The sequence below is a fragment of the Camelus dromedarius genome, chromosome X (genome assembly GCF_036321535.1).
Source record: "Camelus dromedarius isolate mCamDro1 chromosome X, mCamDro1.pat, whole genome shotgun sequence".
NCBI lineage: Eukaryota > Metazoa > Chordata > Mammalia > Artiodactyla > Camelidae > Camelus > Camelus dromedarius.
In genome coordinates this window covers 26,056,465-26,074,827 of record NC_087472.1, presented here as the reverse complement: position 1 = coordinate 26,074,827, position 18,363 = coordinate 26,056,465, and the positions used below count along the sequence as shown (strand labels likewise).

Genomic DNA, 18,363 nt, shown 5'->3' with positions numbered 1-18,363 from the left:
AGTATAGAAATACAATTGATTCTTGTATTTTGATCTTGTATCTTACAATCATGCTGGACTAATTTAGTCATTCTAGAAGTTTTTTAGTGGTTTCTGTAGGCTTTTCTATATGCAAAATCATGTCATCTACAAATAGAGATTATTTTACTTCTTTTTTCCAATCTGATGATGTTTATTTCTTTTTCTTGCCCAATTTCTTTAGTTAGAACTCCAGTACAATGTTGAATAGAATTGTCAACAGAGGACATTCTTGACTTGTTGTCTTTATTGTCTTCTATTTCATTAAATTTTGTTCTTTGTCATTTCATGCTTTCCTAATTTTGGGGGGCTTATCTTGTTTACTTTCTTAAATCTTGAAATGGATACTTAACTCATGAATTTTTGGCCTTTCATCATTGCTAAAAGATACTTTTCCTTCTAAGCACTGCTTTAGCTACATTCCACAAGTTTTGATACGTATTTTCATTATTATTCAACTACAAATGTTGTTTAGTTTCACTATCATTCTTCTTTGACCCATCAGTTATTTCAGTGTGTATCTTAATTTCCAAACATACAGAGATTTTCCAGTTATCCTTTATATTTATCGATTTGTAATTTATTTGCATTATGATCAGATTTCAGGTTTTTGAAAGATATTGAGACTTACCTTCTGGCCTAGTACATGGTCAAATTTGGTAATGTTCTGTATGTGTATTCTATAATTGTTGGTGGGCAGTGTTCTATACATTGGCTATTAGCTCAAATTATTAATTATATTGTTCAAATATTCTATATCCTTAGAGACATTTTTTTCTCTCCTTGATCAACTACTGAGAGAGATGCAGTAAGACCTCCCATTCTGTATACTTGTCTATTTTGCCTTTTAGTAAGTTAAATTTTCCTTTATGCATTTTGAGGTTTTCTTTTAGTGAGTTGAACGCTTTATCATTATAAAATAAACTTCTATATCTCTAATAATGGTTTTTGCTGTTAAGTTTATTTTGTCTGATATGAACATAACTATACAAGTTTTCTATCATTTGTATGTTATTTGCGTGATTTATCTCTCTCCATCTTTTTATTGTCAGCTATCTGTATCCTTATATTTTGGATTAGTCTCTCTCAAATAGCTGATGGGTGTATTTATTAATCTCACTTGACAATATTTGCTTTTTTTAACTTGTATATTTAGCTCATAAACGTTTAATAAAATTATTAATATATTTGGGTTTCAAGCTATTCTTTTATTTTATTGTTTCTACCTATGTCTCTTTAACTTCTTTCTTGACTTAAACAATTGACTCAAAATTTTTTTATATTATTCAATTATTTTCCCTCTCTACTAGTTTGGAAATTTACATTCTGTTGCTATTATTTTAATAGTTACATGCTATTAATCTATACATATATAACCTTTTCAAAGTATTAATTTAATAAATACCTAAGTCACTTCTGATTTGATACAAGGCCATTAGAAAAGATGAACTCCATTTATGCTCCTTCTGACTCATGTCTTTTCTTATTGTATGGTACTTTGTTTATTTTTTAAAAACAGAGTAGACGTTTTTATGATTCCTTCTGTCGTCAGTGTTCGCTTACATTGTCCATGTACTATCACTTTCCTTGCTCTTCATTCTTTCCTGCATTTTGTTCCAAAATCATTTTCCTCCTAAAGTACGTACTTTAGAACTTCCATTAGTGTAGTCTGCAGGCACAAACTCTCTTAGTTTTTGTTTGTCTAAAAATATCTTTATTTCACCCTCTTGTTGAAGATTTTTGTAAAAGATGCTGCCCTTAGGGTCCCAGTTTATTATGGGAAGGGTCTCCTGTAAACATCCCTACTTTGGCTCTGACTTCCGATGAGCCAAAGCCCTAGTTGTGAAGTGCTTGCATGCCCTCAGCTCCTTTGATGACAGAACAATGTCTATCTCAACAGAGTTGCGGGAGATGATTAAATGAGATAGCAGATGGAAAATTCCTGGCACAGAGGAGGAAGGTAGCCGAAGGTGGCTAATATTATTTCAACTGAAAGCTTTAGCTCCTAACCTTCAGGTTTTTAAGGTTTATGTTTTTGCAATTGGAAAATAAAATGTAGCCTCCTTAGAGCCACCAGAGCCTGAATCTTTGCAATTGGAAGTGCCCCCTGACACTGGCAACATGACACCAGAGATAAGGGATGCTCAATATCCACCCAGAGCCAGCTCAGTCAATACTCCTCCCAGCCCTGCATGGAGTGGCCCTCTCTTTGTTCTAATGATCCCACCCAGGCACCTGACACAATCCATTGCCTTCCAACAGTTTGTCAGAGCTCTGACACCTACACTTTGTCTTTTTGATGCCACCATGTCCAGCTGCAGATCACCTGATTTGATGATAAAACTCTTTAAATTCAGAACAAGGGTGTGCTTAGATGCTAGGGTCAGATTTCACAGTACTGAGGAGCCAAAGGAAGATTCTGAAGGTAACCCATAAGCTACTGCTGGCATCACCCTTGACTGTGAGGTAACCAACCTGCCTTCTCTCTACTTCCACCACCCTCCACTCTCCACCACCATCACCCCACTGTTCTGTCTACAAGAGAAAGGCCACAATCCTGAGGTGGAAGGTGCTTCATCTCCAAGTTTGGATTGTCTACGCCAAGGCATTCTAAGTGTTGGGGTTGGAAATAAGAAAGCAGAAAGGAGCAGGCGAAGTAACTTGGCAGGCTAAATATAAAGCCACCAGCAGCCGAAGGACATCAGATTGTTCACTTGCTCCCAAACACCAGCAGTCAAGAACAAGCAGCAGCAACAACTTGCACTTGGGCAGGCCACTTGTGTAGTGCATGCTGCCACCACCCTGACCCCCAAGAGCCCTACAGGGACCTCCTAGCCACACTCTCCATGGAGGGTCAAAGACATGCTTTCTCAGAATCAGAAGAAAATAGAGTGTTATGAGCTGAATTGTGTCTCCCAACCAAAATTCATATGTGGAAGTCCCAACTCCCCACCTCAGAATGTGACTGTATTTGGAGATACGGCCTTTAAAGAGGTGATTAAGTCAAAATGAGGCTGTTAGGGTAGGTCCCAATCCAAACTGAGTGGGGTCCTTATAAGAAGAGGAAATTTGGACATCAGGGGCTCAAGCGCACAGAGGGATGACCCTACGGAGAGGCAACAAGAGGGCAGCAGAAGAAACTGATCTTGTGGGCACGTTGATTTTGGACTTCCAGAACGGTGAGAAAAAAAATAAATTTCTATTGTTTAAGCCATCCAGTCTGTGGTACTTTCTTATGGTAGCCCCAGCAGACTAATACATGCAGCCACTGCTTTCACGGCCCATTCACTCTGAACAGCCTTGCCTGCCATCCATGGAGTTACTCCTCTGGGGCTAGCTGGATGCCAATTCCAGCAAAGGATAGGTCCCTTCAAGAGCTCACCAAAGGGCAACCTAGCAACCTGTCTTTGAATTGAGAAATGGGAGAGCTATATCAGTGGCAGAGAGCTGTGGTTCAGGGGTCTAGTCAAATTGTATTCCATTTCTCAAATTCCTTTCTCAAGTACAAATGGAAGGAGGAAGACATGAATAAAGAAAGATTGTAGGGGAGAAGTTTTTAACCATTATTTTAAAATATACAAAGCTATGGACTCAGCAAAATAGAGTCTGTATTAGTTACCTATGGCTGCTGTAACTAATCACCACAAACTTGGTGGTTTAAAAAAGAGAAATCTATTCTCTTATGGTTCTGGAGGCCAGAAGTTCAACATCAGTTTCTCTGGGCAGAGCTGTACTCTGTCCCTTGCCTCTTCCAGTTTTCTGGTGGCTGCCAGCATTCCTTTGCCTGTGACCACGCCACTCCAATCTCTGCTTCTGTCTTCACATCACCTTTTCCTAGTCCGTGTGCATCAGCTCTCTCTCTTCCTCTCTCTTCTAAGGACGCTTGTGATTGGTTTTAGGGCCCACTCAGATAATCAGGAATAATCTCCCCACATTAGGATTCTTAATTTAACTACCTCTGCAAAGACTCTTACTTTATAAGGTAACATTTACAGGTTCTGGGGATTAGGACTTGATATATTTCAGTGGAAATTATTCAGCCTCCTATAAAGTCCAAAATCTTTGCATACAATTTCAGGAAGATCATGAACCTCAGGAGGAACATCTATTCTGGAGTTGCATTTCACTGTAGATATGCTATGAACTGATACACTGGAAGCAGGTCTATTATTCACCATCCTCTTGACACCTCAGAATCAACTACAGTGCTGGTTAAAAATACAAAATCTCACCCCCAGCTCTAGCCCTAGTAAATCAAAATCTCCCAGAGGCCAGGTCCAGGAATCTGCATTTCTAACAAGCTCCCCAAACTGATTGAGGCGGCTAGTCTTGCACTCATACTTCAGTGAGTATTGGTTAAGAGCCTGAGTGCCCAAGTCCCCTCACTGTTAAATGGACATAGTACTGCCTCCTTTACAGTAAAAAATAAAGATAAAATAAAGTTGTCTGTGTAATCTACGTGCACAAAGAAAGCGCTAACGCGCTCTTTCCCCTACATTCCCTCTATACAAAAGTGAGGAACATTTACTGTTTATTTGATTTCGATCCCATCTTGTGTTTAATACACCTGGCTTCAAGGCGCAGAGTTGAACCAAGGGAGAGAGGGAGAAGGGAAGAGCCGCAAACTCTTCTAGTCCCTGCGGCCAAGCTGCACTCGGCGTCCGTAATACCTGCTGCCCACCTCCCCCCAACTCCTCCTGGGGCGCAGATTTGCATCCCGCCCGAGGCTGAGCGGAGAGCCCGCCCCCGCGCCCCGCTGATTGGCCGCGCCGGCCCGCTCGTCATGCTCTTTTGTCTCAGTGGGCAGAGGATAAAAGCAGCCGCGGCTGCCGTGGGAACCGTGCTGCCTCGACTCGGCTTCCCCTCACTGGGCGGCCGCGCGGAGCAGCTCCTTTGGGCAGTCCCGGGTCGCTCCGCGGCCAGGAGGCGCCCGTCCCTTCCCCCGACAGGGCCGCGGAGACCGAAGGCGGGGTCACCGCTGTCAACGCTGGAGTGTCCGCTGCCCACCAGCGGAGCACAGGTAAAGAAAGGGGGCACGAGTGCCCCGCGCGGAGAGAGGAGGGGGAAGCCCCACGAGCGCTGGGCGGCTCCCGTTTGGGGAGTCGAGGACTGCGCGGCAGGGGAAGGAGCACTCCCTCGACACCGCTGCGCTGAGGGAGGAGGTGGGGTTCCACTGGAAGCTGCCGAATGGGTAGGATTTGCCTTGATTGGGGGAGGGTATTTTCGGGGGGGGGGAGGACAAGGGGCGCGATGGCGGGGGCTGGGGGAGGATCGCGAGCTGTCTGCCTCGAACCCCCTTTGCATCTCCTCATCTCTTCCTGGGGGAGGAATACGTGAGTGTGCGTGTCCAACTCCTATTCCCTTTCTCCGTGGCAGGCCACCAAAGCCGAATCCGAACTTGAATTCTGTGCTACTGATTGCAGAGCTGGTAGGGCGATGAATTCCCGGGGGAAATGTAATGGAGTGGGGACTTGCTTTGGCTTGTATTCAGAAGATGGGAGAGGGAATTTTCCACCTGGCTACAGCGGAGGCGGGGAGGAGGGGGAGAGGGGCGAGGAGGGAGGGAGCGAGATGAGGGATGAGGCTGCTTCTGACCCTTCCCTTCCCTGCCCTGCCCTCTGCGGCGGCGCAGTCCTGACGCCCTGAGGTCCCGGATCGGCGACCCCCGGTAGGCAGAGATCGGCTGAATCCCAGAAACGAGCCTTCTCAAGGAGGCCATCGGTTGCAGAAGCTGGAAGTGAAATAAAGGCGCGCGCTTGTTCCCGAGCTCCTGTAAGAATCTGAGAAATAACGGGGGGAGGGGGGACTTTAAGAAGGGGGTGTGGTTGAGACCTGAGACCGAGAGATTAATGAGATCTTATTTATTCCCACAAATCTGCGACCGATGTGCTCTATTTTGAGAGCCCAATATCAGCTCCATACACTATTACACTTCGAATTAGAAGCAACAGTTGCCGTCCCACTTGAAAGACTGGCGGGAGGGGATGGATGTGGCTGTAAAAAGCACTCTGCTAACACGGAGACGCTGGCTGGCTCCGTGAGGTCGTAATTGCCAGTCTCCTGGAAGATAATTTTAGGGCAGTGGGCAGATATAAAATGTACTGCAGGATATTCAGGGAGAAAATACAGCTGCAGCCGGTTCCCTTATTAACCCCCCTCTTTTTTGTTTCTTTTTTACAGTTCCTACTGAGATAGGAGAAAGGCAGAGCTCCCCCCCTCCCCACGGCACGCCTGCAGATTAGGCTTTTCTAAAAAGCTTGAGCATCTCGTTACAGTCAGAGACCAGGTCATCGTCCGTCATGGCTAGCATCATTGCACGCGTGGGTAACAGCCGGCGGCAGAACGCGCCCTTGCCGCCTTGGGCCCATTCTATGCTAAGGTCCCTGGAGAGGAGTCTTGGTCCTTTAATGGCCAACATGGCAGAGAGAAACATGAAGTTGTTCTCGGGGAGGGTGGTGCCAGCCCAGGGGGAAGAAACCTTTGAAAACTGGCTGATCCAAGTCAATGGGGTCCTACCAGATTGGAATATGTCTGAGGAGGAAAAGCTTAAGCGCTTGCTGAAAACACTGAGGGGCCCTGCGCGGGAGGTCATGCGTTTGCTGCAGGCTGCGAACCCCAACCTAAGTGTGGCAGATTTCTTGCACGCCATGAAATTGGTGTTTGGGGAGTCTGAAAGCAGTGTGACCGCTCATGGTAAATTTTTTAACACCCTGCAGGCACAAGGGGAGAAAGCCTCCCTTTATGTGATCCGTTTAGAGGTGCAGCTCCAGAATGCTATTCAGGCAGGGATCATAGCTCAGAAAGATGCAAACCAGACTCGCCTGCACCAGCTCCTTTTAGGGGCTGAGCTGAGTGGGGACCTGCGCTTTAGGCTGAAGAATCTTCTCAGAATGTATGCAAATGAGCAGGAGCGTCTCCCCAATTTCCTGGAGTTAATCAGAATGATTAGGGAGGAAGAGGATTGGGATGACACTTTTATTAAAAGGAAGCGGGCCAAGAGATCTGAGTCCATGGTGGAGAGGGCAACTAGCCCAGTGGCATTTCAGGGATCCCCACCCACAGTGATGGGTAATGCCGACTGCAACGTGATAGAGATAGATGATACCCTCGATGACTCAGATGAGGATGTGATCCTGGTGGAGTCTCCGGACCCTCCATTGCTTTCATTCTCGGGTTCTCCTCCCCCCAGACGCAGGGCCAGACCTGGGGATCAAGTGCTAGTCATTGATTCCCCCAGCTATTCCCGGGATGAATCGCCTTCCACCAGCGGGGGTTCTGGGCATAAGAATGACGGTCCCGGGGATTTGCGTAGAACCAGGAAGCGAAAATACACAATCCGCTGCTCATATTGCGGAGAGGAGGGCCACTCAAAGGAAACCTGTGACAATGAGAGCAACAGGGCCCAGGTGTTTGAGAATCTGATCATCACCCTGCAGGAGCTGACACATACTGAGGAGGAGGGGCCAAGAGAGGCCCCTGGTGAACCCAATGACCCTTCTGAGCCACAGTGAGGTGCTAGCCCCCAGCTTTAAATCAACCCTAATTTATATTCAGAGTCCAGCAATGGGGGAAATGGGGGGGTGCTTCTAATTGCATGAATTAATCCACAAAGCGACTTTCTCTTGGGATGGAGGAGAAAGGGTCTTGAATAGCAGCACAGTGGAAGGAGATGGCCTGACCTCCGTCCTTGCTTCCAATCCCCTGCTGCCTAAGGGTCTACTTTCTGTGTGTGCCCCTTTCCTTGATGGTTTTATTCCCTTTGTGAAAGTGGTATAATTCATTGTTAAATATTAAAACAAGAAATAAAAGTATAAAAAGTACAAATTACCCCAAACCTCCCAACCTTTATATAACCACTGTCAACCCTTTGATGAATGTCCTTCTAGATATTTCCCTATACCTGTGTGCCCAGATAGATGATATATGTAGAGATAAAAGTGATCAAATATAAGTGCTGTTCTAAAGTCTGTATTTTTTCACCAAACAATATACGTTGTGGGCTTCTTTCTATGTCAATAAATATATATCAGCATCTATCCTAATGTCTCTGTGGTATAATTTAGGAAGATGTAAAGGAAGAAGGAATAAGAAAAATATATTAAAAAGCTATAAAGTGTGGAGGTTTTATCAACCTCATTTTGCAGATGAGGAAAAGTAAGAGGAAATGGGCTGAAACAGTCCCCAAAGGTAAATGGACAGAGCCTCTTACCACAACTGACCTGTCCCTTAGGTTATAGAGCTAAACTATGGCAGCCACTAGTTGACAACGCACTAATGCTTTCTTCTCTAATGTATCCAGAAGATTCTGACAGCGGTTGAGTCCAGTGCTGATGTAATAGCCCAACATGGGGATCCCGGGGCTGCATTCCTGATCACTTCGGGGAGGGGCAGCTCTCCTTCCTCTGGGTGGATTTCTTAGGTCGCTGCTGCCGCTGCTTCACAGCATCCTGGTCACAACTGGGAATCTCTCCTGTAGGCTGACATGGCCCCCTTCCCACTCCCCAGTTAAGGAAAGAGAGCTACTTATGGGAGCCCGACACCAGGAGGCTCAGCCCCTAAGCCTTGAAGCTACATGTTAGAGGACACGGGCAGCCCAAGGACTTCAGGCCAATCCCACCCCAAGAATTAAGAATAGCTGGGGAGAAATGAAAGGCAATATAGTTGCCAGGACACGTGAAGGAACATGGGGATCAGAAAGCCAGGAAGCCCTCCACACTATTTTCTCGGAGCAGCGGGCATTCATGGCCCTGGGGAGGCACTTTCGCAGAAACCTGCCTGGTCCCCTCTCCTGATCTCATCTTGGAGGGTAGTAAAAGAGGACATGTTTGACCTTAGATCCCGAGGGTCCCTATGTTTCTTGTAGTTGCGTAAGTCCCTATCTCTGTGAGCCGGACAGGGCCAGGGTGGGGGTGGTGTGGGAATGATTGCATTTAAGGCAGCGGGTGGAATGCGCAGACCTGAGGACCTGAAGGACCTGTCGTGCAGGAAATGGGTGGTCCACAGCACTGAGAGGACAGTGCATGCAGAATGGGAGGTGGTGTGTCAGGGGCCAAGCATAGAGTAAGAGGAGAGCGGGTGAGGGCACGATGACCAGGGAGACTCACAGGGAGATTGACAGGAACAGGACGCCTGCTAGGAATCGCAGATCCCAGGGTTTCATACAGAAGTCTGGGCTGTGTGGTACTAGGAACGGCACAGGTTGAGGGGCCCAGGGAGAGACAGTGGGGTCCTAATTACATTAGCGGTTGATAACAACTCAGTTGGGACAAAGGGGTGCGGGCTGAGAGGGAAGAAGGGGAAGAAGCCAGTGTAGCCTTCCCTGGAATGCCAAGCCCAGAGCCTACCTTGAAAGTGCTTCTCTTTCTAGAAACAGCCCTTCAGCTCCTCCCTGGCTTCTTGCTCCTGCTTCACCCATGACCCACAATCTGACCTTACGATTCTCCCTCTCCCCAAACCCCTGTCCCCAGCCACACTCTCTCCCCACAGAGGAGGGGGTGGTGAAGGCTCAGCCTCCTGTGCTCTCCCATCACCCCTCTCCCATCCCCAGCATCCCAGGTTTGCCTTAAGCCTCAGCCTCCTTAACCCTCCCGGCCAGAGGAGACTGGGAAGGCCACTCTGACTCCGACCCTTTAGCTGAGAACTGGCCAGGAGCGCAGACTCCAGAAGCCCTCTCCTTGCATCCATCCGTGGTAGCTCTGGGACCCTGGTAGCCACCTGCATCTCTCCAGAGCCAAAAGAAACCCCTCCCCCACCTCTAGGCAAGAGGCAGCTCCATTCATGCCCCCAAAGCCACAGGGGCCTGCAACACTTCCCAGCCCACAGAGATTTTAACCCTTAATTCCTCTCTACTTTCCTCATCTAGTCCAGATTAGAATATCATTCCACTTTCTGCTCATCTTTTCTCAATGTTACTCTAGAAACACTTGTTGAATATATGCCCAAAGACACAGTTTCTGCTGCCATAATTTCTTGCTGGCACCAGGTGGAAGAGAAAGATGAAACAATACAGAAGTAAATTCTGCCCATCTCACTACCCTCCCTGTCACTGGTGTTAGCTTGGAGGTTCAGTACAGACTACTGCTTTGAAAATTTCTTGTTATTCACCCCTTTTTTCTTCCCTCCACCATCCTCCTCTCTGCTATATGAATTTGAGACTTTAAATTTTTATTTCACTAATTTGATGTAACCTGACACTTCTTTTTTGCTTCACGTTGTGTGACAATGGCTTTTCCTTTACTCAAGAAATATGTATTTCCCTAATTAGAAGATCTGGAACTGATACCTGGGTTATGAGATCAGACTGATGGGGTTAACCTAAAAAAGGCTTCATTTCAAACTATAGGCTTCTTTTCTTCCTTTCTGCCTTCGTTCTCATTGGTCGCTAAGAGATGAAAATCCCTCTTTTGTCTTGTCAGAAGAAACTAGCCTCTGAGTGCCCTCCTGCATTATGTCTCCCTCCTTCCTGGCATCCTCTTCTCTTGGTTTCCATGACACCCCTCTCTCACCATTCCCCCCTCCCTGACCTTCCTGGTGCACACTTCTCAGTCTCCTTTGCTGAATCTTCTTCCTCTTCCTGATCTTTCCATAATAGTAATAAAAATCAAAATCATTACAACTGTGGTTTATTAAGAGCTTACTGTGTGCCAGGCACCCCGTACTAAATCCTTTAAACACATTAGCTCCTTTAATCCTCACATTAACTCCACTAAATAGGTATTACCATTAACACAGGTTTCAGATGAGAAAACACAAAGTTAAGAAACTTGTCTAGGGTCATGCAGCTAGTTAGTGGTGGAGCCAGAGGTTACACTCCAGGGTGAGAAGCCTATATTTCTTATATGTCTGAGCTCTCCTGCGTTCACAGCACCCTATGATGTAGGTGTTATTACCTGCATATGAAGTATAAGGAAACTGAGGTTTGTGAATTCAGGATAATAAGACCTGCCTTCCCCAAGTGTGCCCTGTGTATGAGTGATTAGCATAGCGCCAGTCCATCGTAGGCTCTCAAGAAATGGTAGCTATTATTACTCAGCTCGAATGCGTTATTCTGCTACAGAAGAAAGGAGAGGGAAAAATTAAATGCTATCCATGCTACGCAGACAGTGCTTTTTCAGTGTTAATCTGACAATGTGACAGTCGGTCTCCAGGAGCTACACCAAGCCTGGCCACTGACAGGCACAGGAGTGGGTTCAGAAATGCCTGAGAGTTGAGCGATGGTGATGACAGTGATGATGGCGGGATAATGAGGGAACACTCATTGAATGCTGAGGTGGATTTCTCCCAGTTTTCTGCATCCCCAGGGGAGGTCTCCTTCCCCCACCTGTCAGAGGTACCCCTATCCTTTCAGATAGTTCAAGGCCAGCCAAGTCTTCCCCTACCTAAACCACTCCCCTGAGAAACATATGGAAGTTAGGGGTCAGGGGAGCTGATCTCAGGGGGACACAGATGCTCACCAGTGTGTGGTTGGAAGGAGATATGGGCGAGGTCTGAGGAGTCATTTATAATCCGGGTAACCCCTAAATCCTGTTACTACCAGGGATCTGAGGGGTAGGGTAAAAGGGAGCAGAGAGAGTGGGGCTGGGGCTCCTGCCTCATTCTGACAAGATGTGTGGGTCCCAAGCTGCAGCATCTCATCTCAGACCAGAACCCACAATTTATTATGGCCTCTCACAACTGCTCTCTCAGATATTCACCATCCTCATTTTACAGACCAGGACACTGAGGCACACATGGTTATAGTAACTTGCCTAAGATCAGACAGCTAGTAAGAGTTGGAGCTGGAACTGAACATTAGATCTGTCCCTCCCCAGAGATGGAAGTCTTTACTATTGTGCTGTAAAGTCACTCCTAAGGTAATAGGTACAAAAGTTCTGATTATTCTAATGGCTACATCCCAGGTTTGGATTTCTGAACTGTCACACTCACAACCTAAAGTCTGCACAGTAGGATGGCCTCAGTCTCATTTCTTTTATTGAACAAGACAGAAAAAAATGACCAGTTTAGGAAACTTCCTTCTCAGAGCCTGAAACCATTTTCTCCTCATATTTATTTTTATAGTCAATTTCTGGGATAAAATACTAAAAATAACAAACTGTTGGTAAGGACTTGGGCAAAGAATTTCTCTCCCACACTGGTAGGACTGAGAATTGACACATTCTTTCTAGAAGGCCAAGGGGGAAATGTATCAAAGGCTGACATGTAAAAACCGTGAATCCAGCAGTTTAACTTCCTGAAATTGATGCTAAGAAAATAACTGAACAAGTGTAAAAAATTTTATGAACAAAGATGTTTACTCTAGGTTTTTTTTTTGTAATAGTGGAAAACTGGAAACAACTTGAAAGACCATGAGTCAGGTTCGGCTGAATAAATTAGGCTCCACACTCAGAATGGAATGCTATGCTTTTAAAACTCTGGGGGTGCATTCAGATCATTGGGCCTAACCAGACAAATGAAGAGTGGCCCCCTCTAGAAAAGACCAGCGGTCCACCGAGTCTTCTGTGTTATCTGACTCCCAGTGTGCTGTGTCCAACGGCCTGGTCCTCCCCTTCATCTGGAAAACCCTTGCTGATCCTCAGGCCAGCTTCCTCTGACTCCACTAAAGGTCATTCCTTATATCTTAGGTAATACTTATCATTTCGTTGTAATTGCTTGTATAATCATCTGTCCTCTCCAGTAAGCTTATAACCCCTGTGTGTAGCACAGGGAGTTTTAGATATCTTGGCACAGAATCCAGGCACACTCCCACCTCACGTGTTTGCCCTGGCTCCAGATGTTACTCTTCCTCCAGATGTCCCTGTGCCTTGAGCCCTAACCATGCTCAAGTATTCACTCAAATGGGACCTCCTCAATGAGGCTGGCCCTGAACAGCCCATGAAAAACTGCACACCTGGCCACCAGCACTCTCATTCCCCCTTCCCTGTTCAATTCTTCCATCACATATGTCTCTTCTAACACACCTCATACTTCACTGATTTATTAGAGTCATTGTTTATTCCTGTCTCTCCCCACTAGACTATAAACTCAACAAAGGTAGACGTTTTAGTCTGCTTAGTTCACTGGTGAATGCCCAGCTCCTAGAACACTGCCTGGAACACAAGCTGGGTCTCAATAAATGTCTGTGGCTGGAATGAATGAAGGGCCTGGCACACAGTAGGCACTCGGCGGATGGCAGCCTTTATTACTACCACTCTCCCGGAAGTGGTGTTGCTGGAGGGGAGTCAGTCAAGGAGAGAACAGCTCACACTGCTGAAGCACTGTCCACCTAGCTGATGAGGTCAGAAACCCGGGAGACAGTCTAGATCAACTGCTTGCTTCCACTCTCCCAGGCTGTCACTTATTAGTTGGACCACCCACTCCTAACATGGCAGAAAGTGAGAAATGGGTTTCTTTGTAGCTTCTATGTCACATTGTCAGACCTTAGGTCTAGGCATTTCAAATTTCCAGTCACTCCTTCTATTAAAGAACAATAAAAAGTAATAATAATATGGTGAAGACACTATGGAAAATAGTATGGAGGTTCCTTAAAAAACGAAAAATAGAGCAAAAAATATGGTCCAACAATCTCACTCCTGGGCATATATCCAGAGAAAACTCTAATTTGAAAAGACATACACACTCCAATGTTCACAGTAGCACTATTTACAATAGCCAAGACATGGAGACAACCTAAATGTCCATCAACAGATGACTGGATAAGGAAGGTGTGGTATACACACACACACACACACACACACACACACACACACACACACACACACACACACACACAATGGACTATTACTCAGCCATAAAAAAGAATGAAATGATGCCATTTACAGCAACATGGATGGACCTAGAGATTATCATATTAAATGAAGTAAGTCAGACAGAGAAAGATAAATATGATATCACTTACATGTGGAATTAAAAAAATGATACAAGTGAGCTTATTTACAAAACAGAGACTCACAGACATAGAAAACAAACTTACGGTTACCAAAGGGGAGAGGGAGGGGGAATAAATTAAGAGTATGGAATTAACATATAAAAACTGCTATACACAAAATAGGTAAGCAACAAGGATTTACTATATAACACAGAAAACTATATCCAGTATCTTGTAATAACCCATAATGCAAAATAATATATATATATAAGAATCACTTTGCTGTACATTTGAAACTAACACAATATTGTAAATCAACCATACTTCAATAAAAAATATATAAGCCTTGTGTGAATAATAAATAACCTAAGATGTAAAGAGAGTGATAATAATGAGTATTATTTTCAATTGCTATGTATTGAACATGTCAATAATATAATAAGAATTATTAACCCCACTTTAGAGGACATAAATGGGTCTCAGTAAGAGACAGCAACAGGATTAAGGCTAGTAAACAGATGGTAAGTCTGGCACCAAAGTCTGTGAACTTTCCATCATATATTTCAAGTAAGAATACTAACATTAATGAGAAAAACTGTATCACAGTGGAAGATCAGTTATTGGGGCAGGGGTAACAGGCAGATATGAGTATTTGATCAATTTCCTGCTCATCAGGCACAGGTTAAAGCTGTTTGAAAATCTGTAAGTAAAAGAATTTAAATTTTACCAGAGGGAATGTGATGGAGGTTGATTTTAAATATCCTGGATGGACCAAGATCTAATTTAGCTCAGGGAAACATAATTGAAAATAGAATCTCTTTAGTATCACTGATTTCTGAAACTCAAGAAAGGACATGATAAACTTTTTCCTTTCTGTCTTCCAAAATATTTTGTAAAACTATTTTACTCATCAAATAATTTGAGTTGTTATAAAAGTAGAATACTTAGAAAGTCACAAAAGTATATGAAAGATTTTATATGGTTAATATTTAACTAGCCATAAAAGTATACATAAAGAAAAACAGACCATAGGTAAACTGAACATTTTGGCATACTTCTTTGGAATCTATTTTCCTAACTCCGTGAGTGTAGATATATGTACAATTTACTTTATTGAGTGAATTTTGTTCTTTTTCTATTAATAAATGTAATAATTTCAAAAGCAGAAAGTAAAGATTGGCAAAAAGAGGAGTAAAGGAGTAGTAAAGCCTGAGCAAATATAAAACATACCAAAAAAGAAAAAACCCTATAAGAAATAAATACTGCTGTTACTGGCTGACAAATAATGATCATTAATTGTAGTAAATGTGATTATTTTCATAGAAAAAGGGAAAGAACTAGTGAAAACATTTCTGAAAATAAAATAATGCAGGACATTAATGTAATATCTGAAAGACTTAGGAAAAGAAGATGATAAAACTCTTTTGAGCACACTATGAGAAGATATGAATGAAAGGAGAACTGAAGCTTAGCTAAAGGATGGCAGGCACGGTGGCCGCGGAGAGGAAGACATTATTATAAAATCACCCAGGCCCCAGCCACATCATAGGCTGGCCTCACAATTACAATGCAGGGACCCTCTGCCCCACTAGGCTTACTATTAACTGCAGTAGCTCATTGGGAATAAAACAAGAGTCGTGAGAGCCACAGCAGGCATGTGCCAGGGGACAGTTAGAACACAGAGGGGGGCCCTATAATCCGGGGTGTCAGGAATAGCTTCTCACAGGGGGTAACGCGTAGGCTGTAGGACTAGTATCCTCAGCAAGATCAAAGGGAGATCAAAGGGATCAGAGCACCAACCAATGTGAAAGGTACATACCTTACCATTGTTGTCAGAGAGCCCCAAACAGGAGGTCTAAGAGGCCTCAGAGGAGCATACCGCTTCCAACTTGAAGGTTGTGGTGGTGAGATCTCAGCGCCACTGGAGGTCAGTGGGGACTTCAAAACTGTCAAGTGCTGACTCCCCGAATATCACCAACACACCTGTTGATATGACAAAGCTGAATTTATTGCTTACTTCAATAAGGGAGAACCCCACCTCATAAAGTTTTGCCAGTGTTTCTGAGAGGAAGGAAGGATCAGAATTTATTGAGAAATGTAGGTCTGGTTTAAGGCAGAGGATCTTTCAACTTTGGGACTTGATTAGGACTTGGTAAGGATCATGATACGTATAGTCTAGGATTGGTGGAGTCAGCAAGGGGAGGATTTTAAGGAGAAGGACTTAAAGAATTTCCGAGTGCAAACTGTTGATGCTCTCCATTGGAGAGTTGATGGATCTTTGGCGATGTTTCTGTAATGAAAAAAACTATTTGCTTGGACAGAGGAGTCCTGGAAAAGTAATGCCAATGAGGACGGTGGACTAGCAAAGTCATACTTACGTGGATAGTATGGCATGGTTTTGTTTCTCAGTGTCCAGGCTGAGTATGGGGATGGACTGTTTCAGTTCTCATATATAAAACATTTTTTTTCTGAATAATTCACCTTAGGGATGCATTTATTTTGTGGTGTCAAAATCCTTTCATTTACCTGAGTCCCAAGGAAAGATGACACCTACTCTTCCTAGGTTTTTACTAAGCCTTGAGAAACAAAAATAGCTAGCTTTAACCAGCCTGCTAAACCCTTCAGGTGAATTTTTATTCAATCCTCAAAAACATCTTGCGAAGCAGGCACTATTATTATCCCTATTTTATAAGAGGAGGAAACTGAGGCTCACGTAAGTAATAATTACCTCACGTTCATCGGCTACAAATGCATTTTGCCAGAACGTGAAGAAAAAACATTTTCAACAAAATTGCCTTATTCTGTTCAGTTTTTGCAGAAGGGACCTAGGATGTAGGTTCAAGAAAATTATTCGGCCATTCTGTCCTCTTCAGGGTCATTCTCCTTTGGGAAGGGAGGAGGGGCTGGAGGCCTCCTCCCGGGTCTGGAGGCCTCCTCCCGGGTCTGGGTCAGCAACATCACCCCATCGCCCCAGGGCCAGCAACACGGGCACTTCAGCTGCAGAAGCCTCCACCTCGGCCTGGGCTGCCCCGCGGGCCGGAAGTCGTCGGACCGCTTGTCCGCGCATGCTCCGGCCGGCTGGTTCCCGCCGCGCCGGCTTTGCCCGCTTCCGGTTACCAGGGGAGCTACGACGCGCTCACGGGTGCGGAAAGGGGCGGAGGCGAAATGATCCGGGAGCCGTGCGCAGTAACGTGGGGTTCCGCGGCGTGGAGCCCGGGACCGCTGCGAGCCTGCACAGACTGATTTCCTCCCACCACCGCCTTCTCCTTTCGCTCTGCGTGGGCTACACGGTGGGACTGCAGCGGCGAAAGCGACTTAAGTCCGGGCGCACTTATCTAACCTGCTGGCGACCCTGAAAAGCAGCCGCGTGAGTTTCCCAGGAACCAGGAGGCCCAAGAAGGAGACCCCTCACTCTGACGTTGTGGCAGTTTTGCCCATCCCGCAACACAAAGGAGGGATTTGGTCCCAGCCTTTCCCCTAGCATCCTCTTGCACCTCCCCACCGCCCTTGGAGAGGTGTGCTTTCGTCTGGAGTACCCCAGGGGGCAGGCCTAGGGGATGGAGTTTGTATCTTTCGGCTGTTTTGGCAGGGCATCCTTGTCCAGTAAGCACTGACCAAATTGCCAAAACGGAAATTTTTTTTTAAAAAAACATTTTCACAGATATGCTGTAATAGAACAATTCACCTGGTTGTGAACAGTATTTGAGAGTTGCGAGAAGTGAATTTATTACCTGACTACAGTTTATTGCTTGGAGTAGGGGCCTTAGGCACACTCACACTTAAACTGGAAGGCCATGAATTATCCAAATTACACACTGGGATCACCCAACTGGAAACCCATTGTACACTTCGTCACGCAGTTTTCACAGATAAGCTGATTTTGATGTTTCTGTCAGCACAACCCCACGCCCCAACCAACAAAAATGCCTCAGAAACTTCATTCACCACAATTCATACCATATCTTGTCCTGGAGGAAAAAAGTTAATTTAGAGAGAAACTAAATAATACAATAGATTGAGGGATTTTTTTTTAAGTGAGCTTTATAGATTGTATACCATTAACTTCACTCATTTTAAGTGCACATTTATTTTTAGTAAATTTACAGAGTTGTGCAACCATGCCGCAATCCAGTTTTAGAGCATTTTTATCACCCCCGCAAAGTTCCTATAAGACTGCAGTTAATCTCTCCTCCCACCTCTAGCCCTAATCAACCACTTATCTACCTTCTGTCTCTATAGTTGCTTTTTCTGGACAATTCATGTAAATGGAATCATACAATATGTGGTCTTTTGTGAATGGTTTCTTTCACTTAGCATGTTTTCCAGGTTCATCCATGTGGCAGCTTGTATCTGATTTTTCTTCCTTTTAATAGCTAAGTAATATTCCTTGTATGGATATTCCACATTTGTTTACCCATTTATCGGTTGATGGACATTTGAATTGTTTCTACTTTTTGGTTATTATGAGTAAGCCTAGTGTG

The 18,363-nt window shown here is 44.8% G+C and overlaps 1 protein-coding gene and 1 long non-coding RNA gene across 4 annotated transcripts in view; both read left to right on the top strand.

Annotated features, from left to right (window-relative positions):
• Positions 1-4,836: 4,836 nt before the first annotated feature.
• ZCCHC12 (zinc finger CCHC-type containing 12) lies at positions 4,837-8,073 on the top strand. 3 transcript variants are annotated; one of them, XM_031446505.2, is made up of 4 exons: positions 4,837-5,038; positions 5,395-5,446; positions 5,651-5,790; positions 6,199-8,073. In XM_031446505.2, exon 4 carries the CDS (start codon positions 6,318-6,320, stop codon positions 7,527-7,529), a length of 1,212 nt encoding a protein of 403 aa, XP_031302365.1. In that variant the 5' UTR covers positions 4,837-5,038; positions 5,395-5,446; positions 5,651-5,790; positions 6,199-6,317; the 3' UTR covers positions 7,530-8,073. The 3 variants fall into 3 exon arrangements, with proteins under 3 accessions (XP_031302365.1, XP_031302366.1, XP_010984161.2); XM_031446506.2 differs by lacking the exon at positions 4,837-5,038 and adding an exon at positions 5,067-5,209; XM_010985859.3 differs by lacking the exon at positions 4,837-5,038 and having other exon boundaries at positions 5,285-5,446.
• Positions 8,074-17,037: 8,964 nt separating this feature from the next.
• The window catches only part of LOC135320138 (uncharacterized), a 43,085-nt gene continuing 41,759 nt past the window's right edge, over positions 17,038-18,363 (top strand). Inside the window, exon 1 of the long non-coding RNA XR_010379361.1 lies at positions 17,038-17,249. This is a non-coding gene — a long non-coding RNA (uncharacterized LOC135320138). The remainder of the gene's footprint in view (positions 17,250-18,363) is intronic.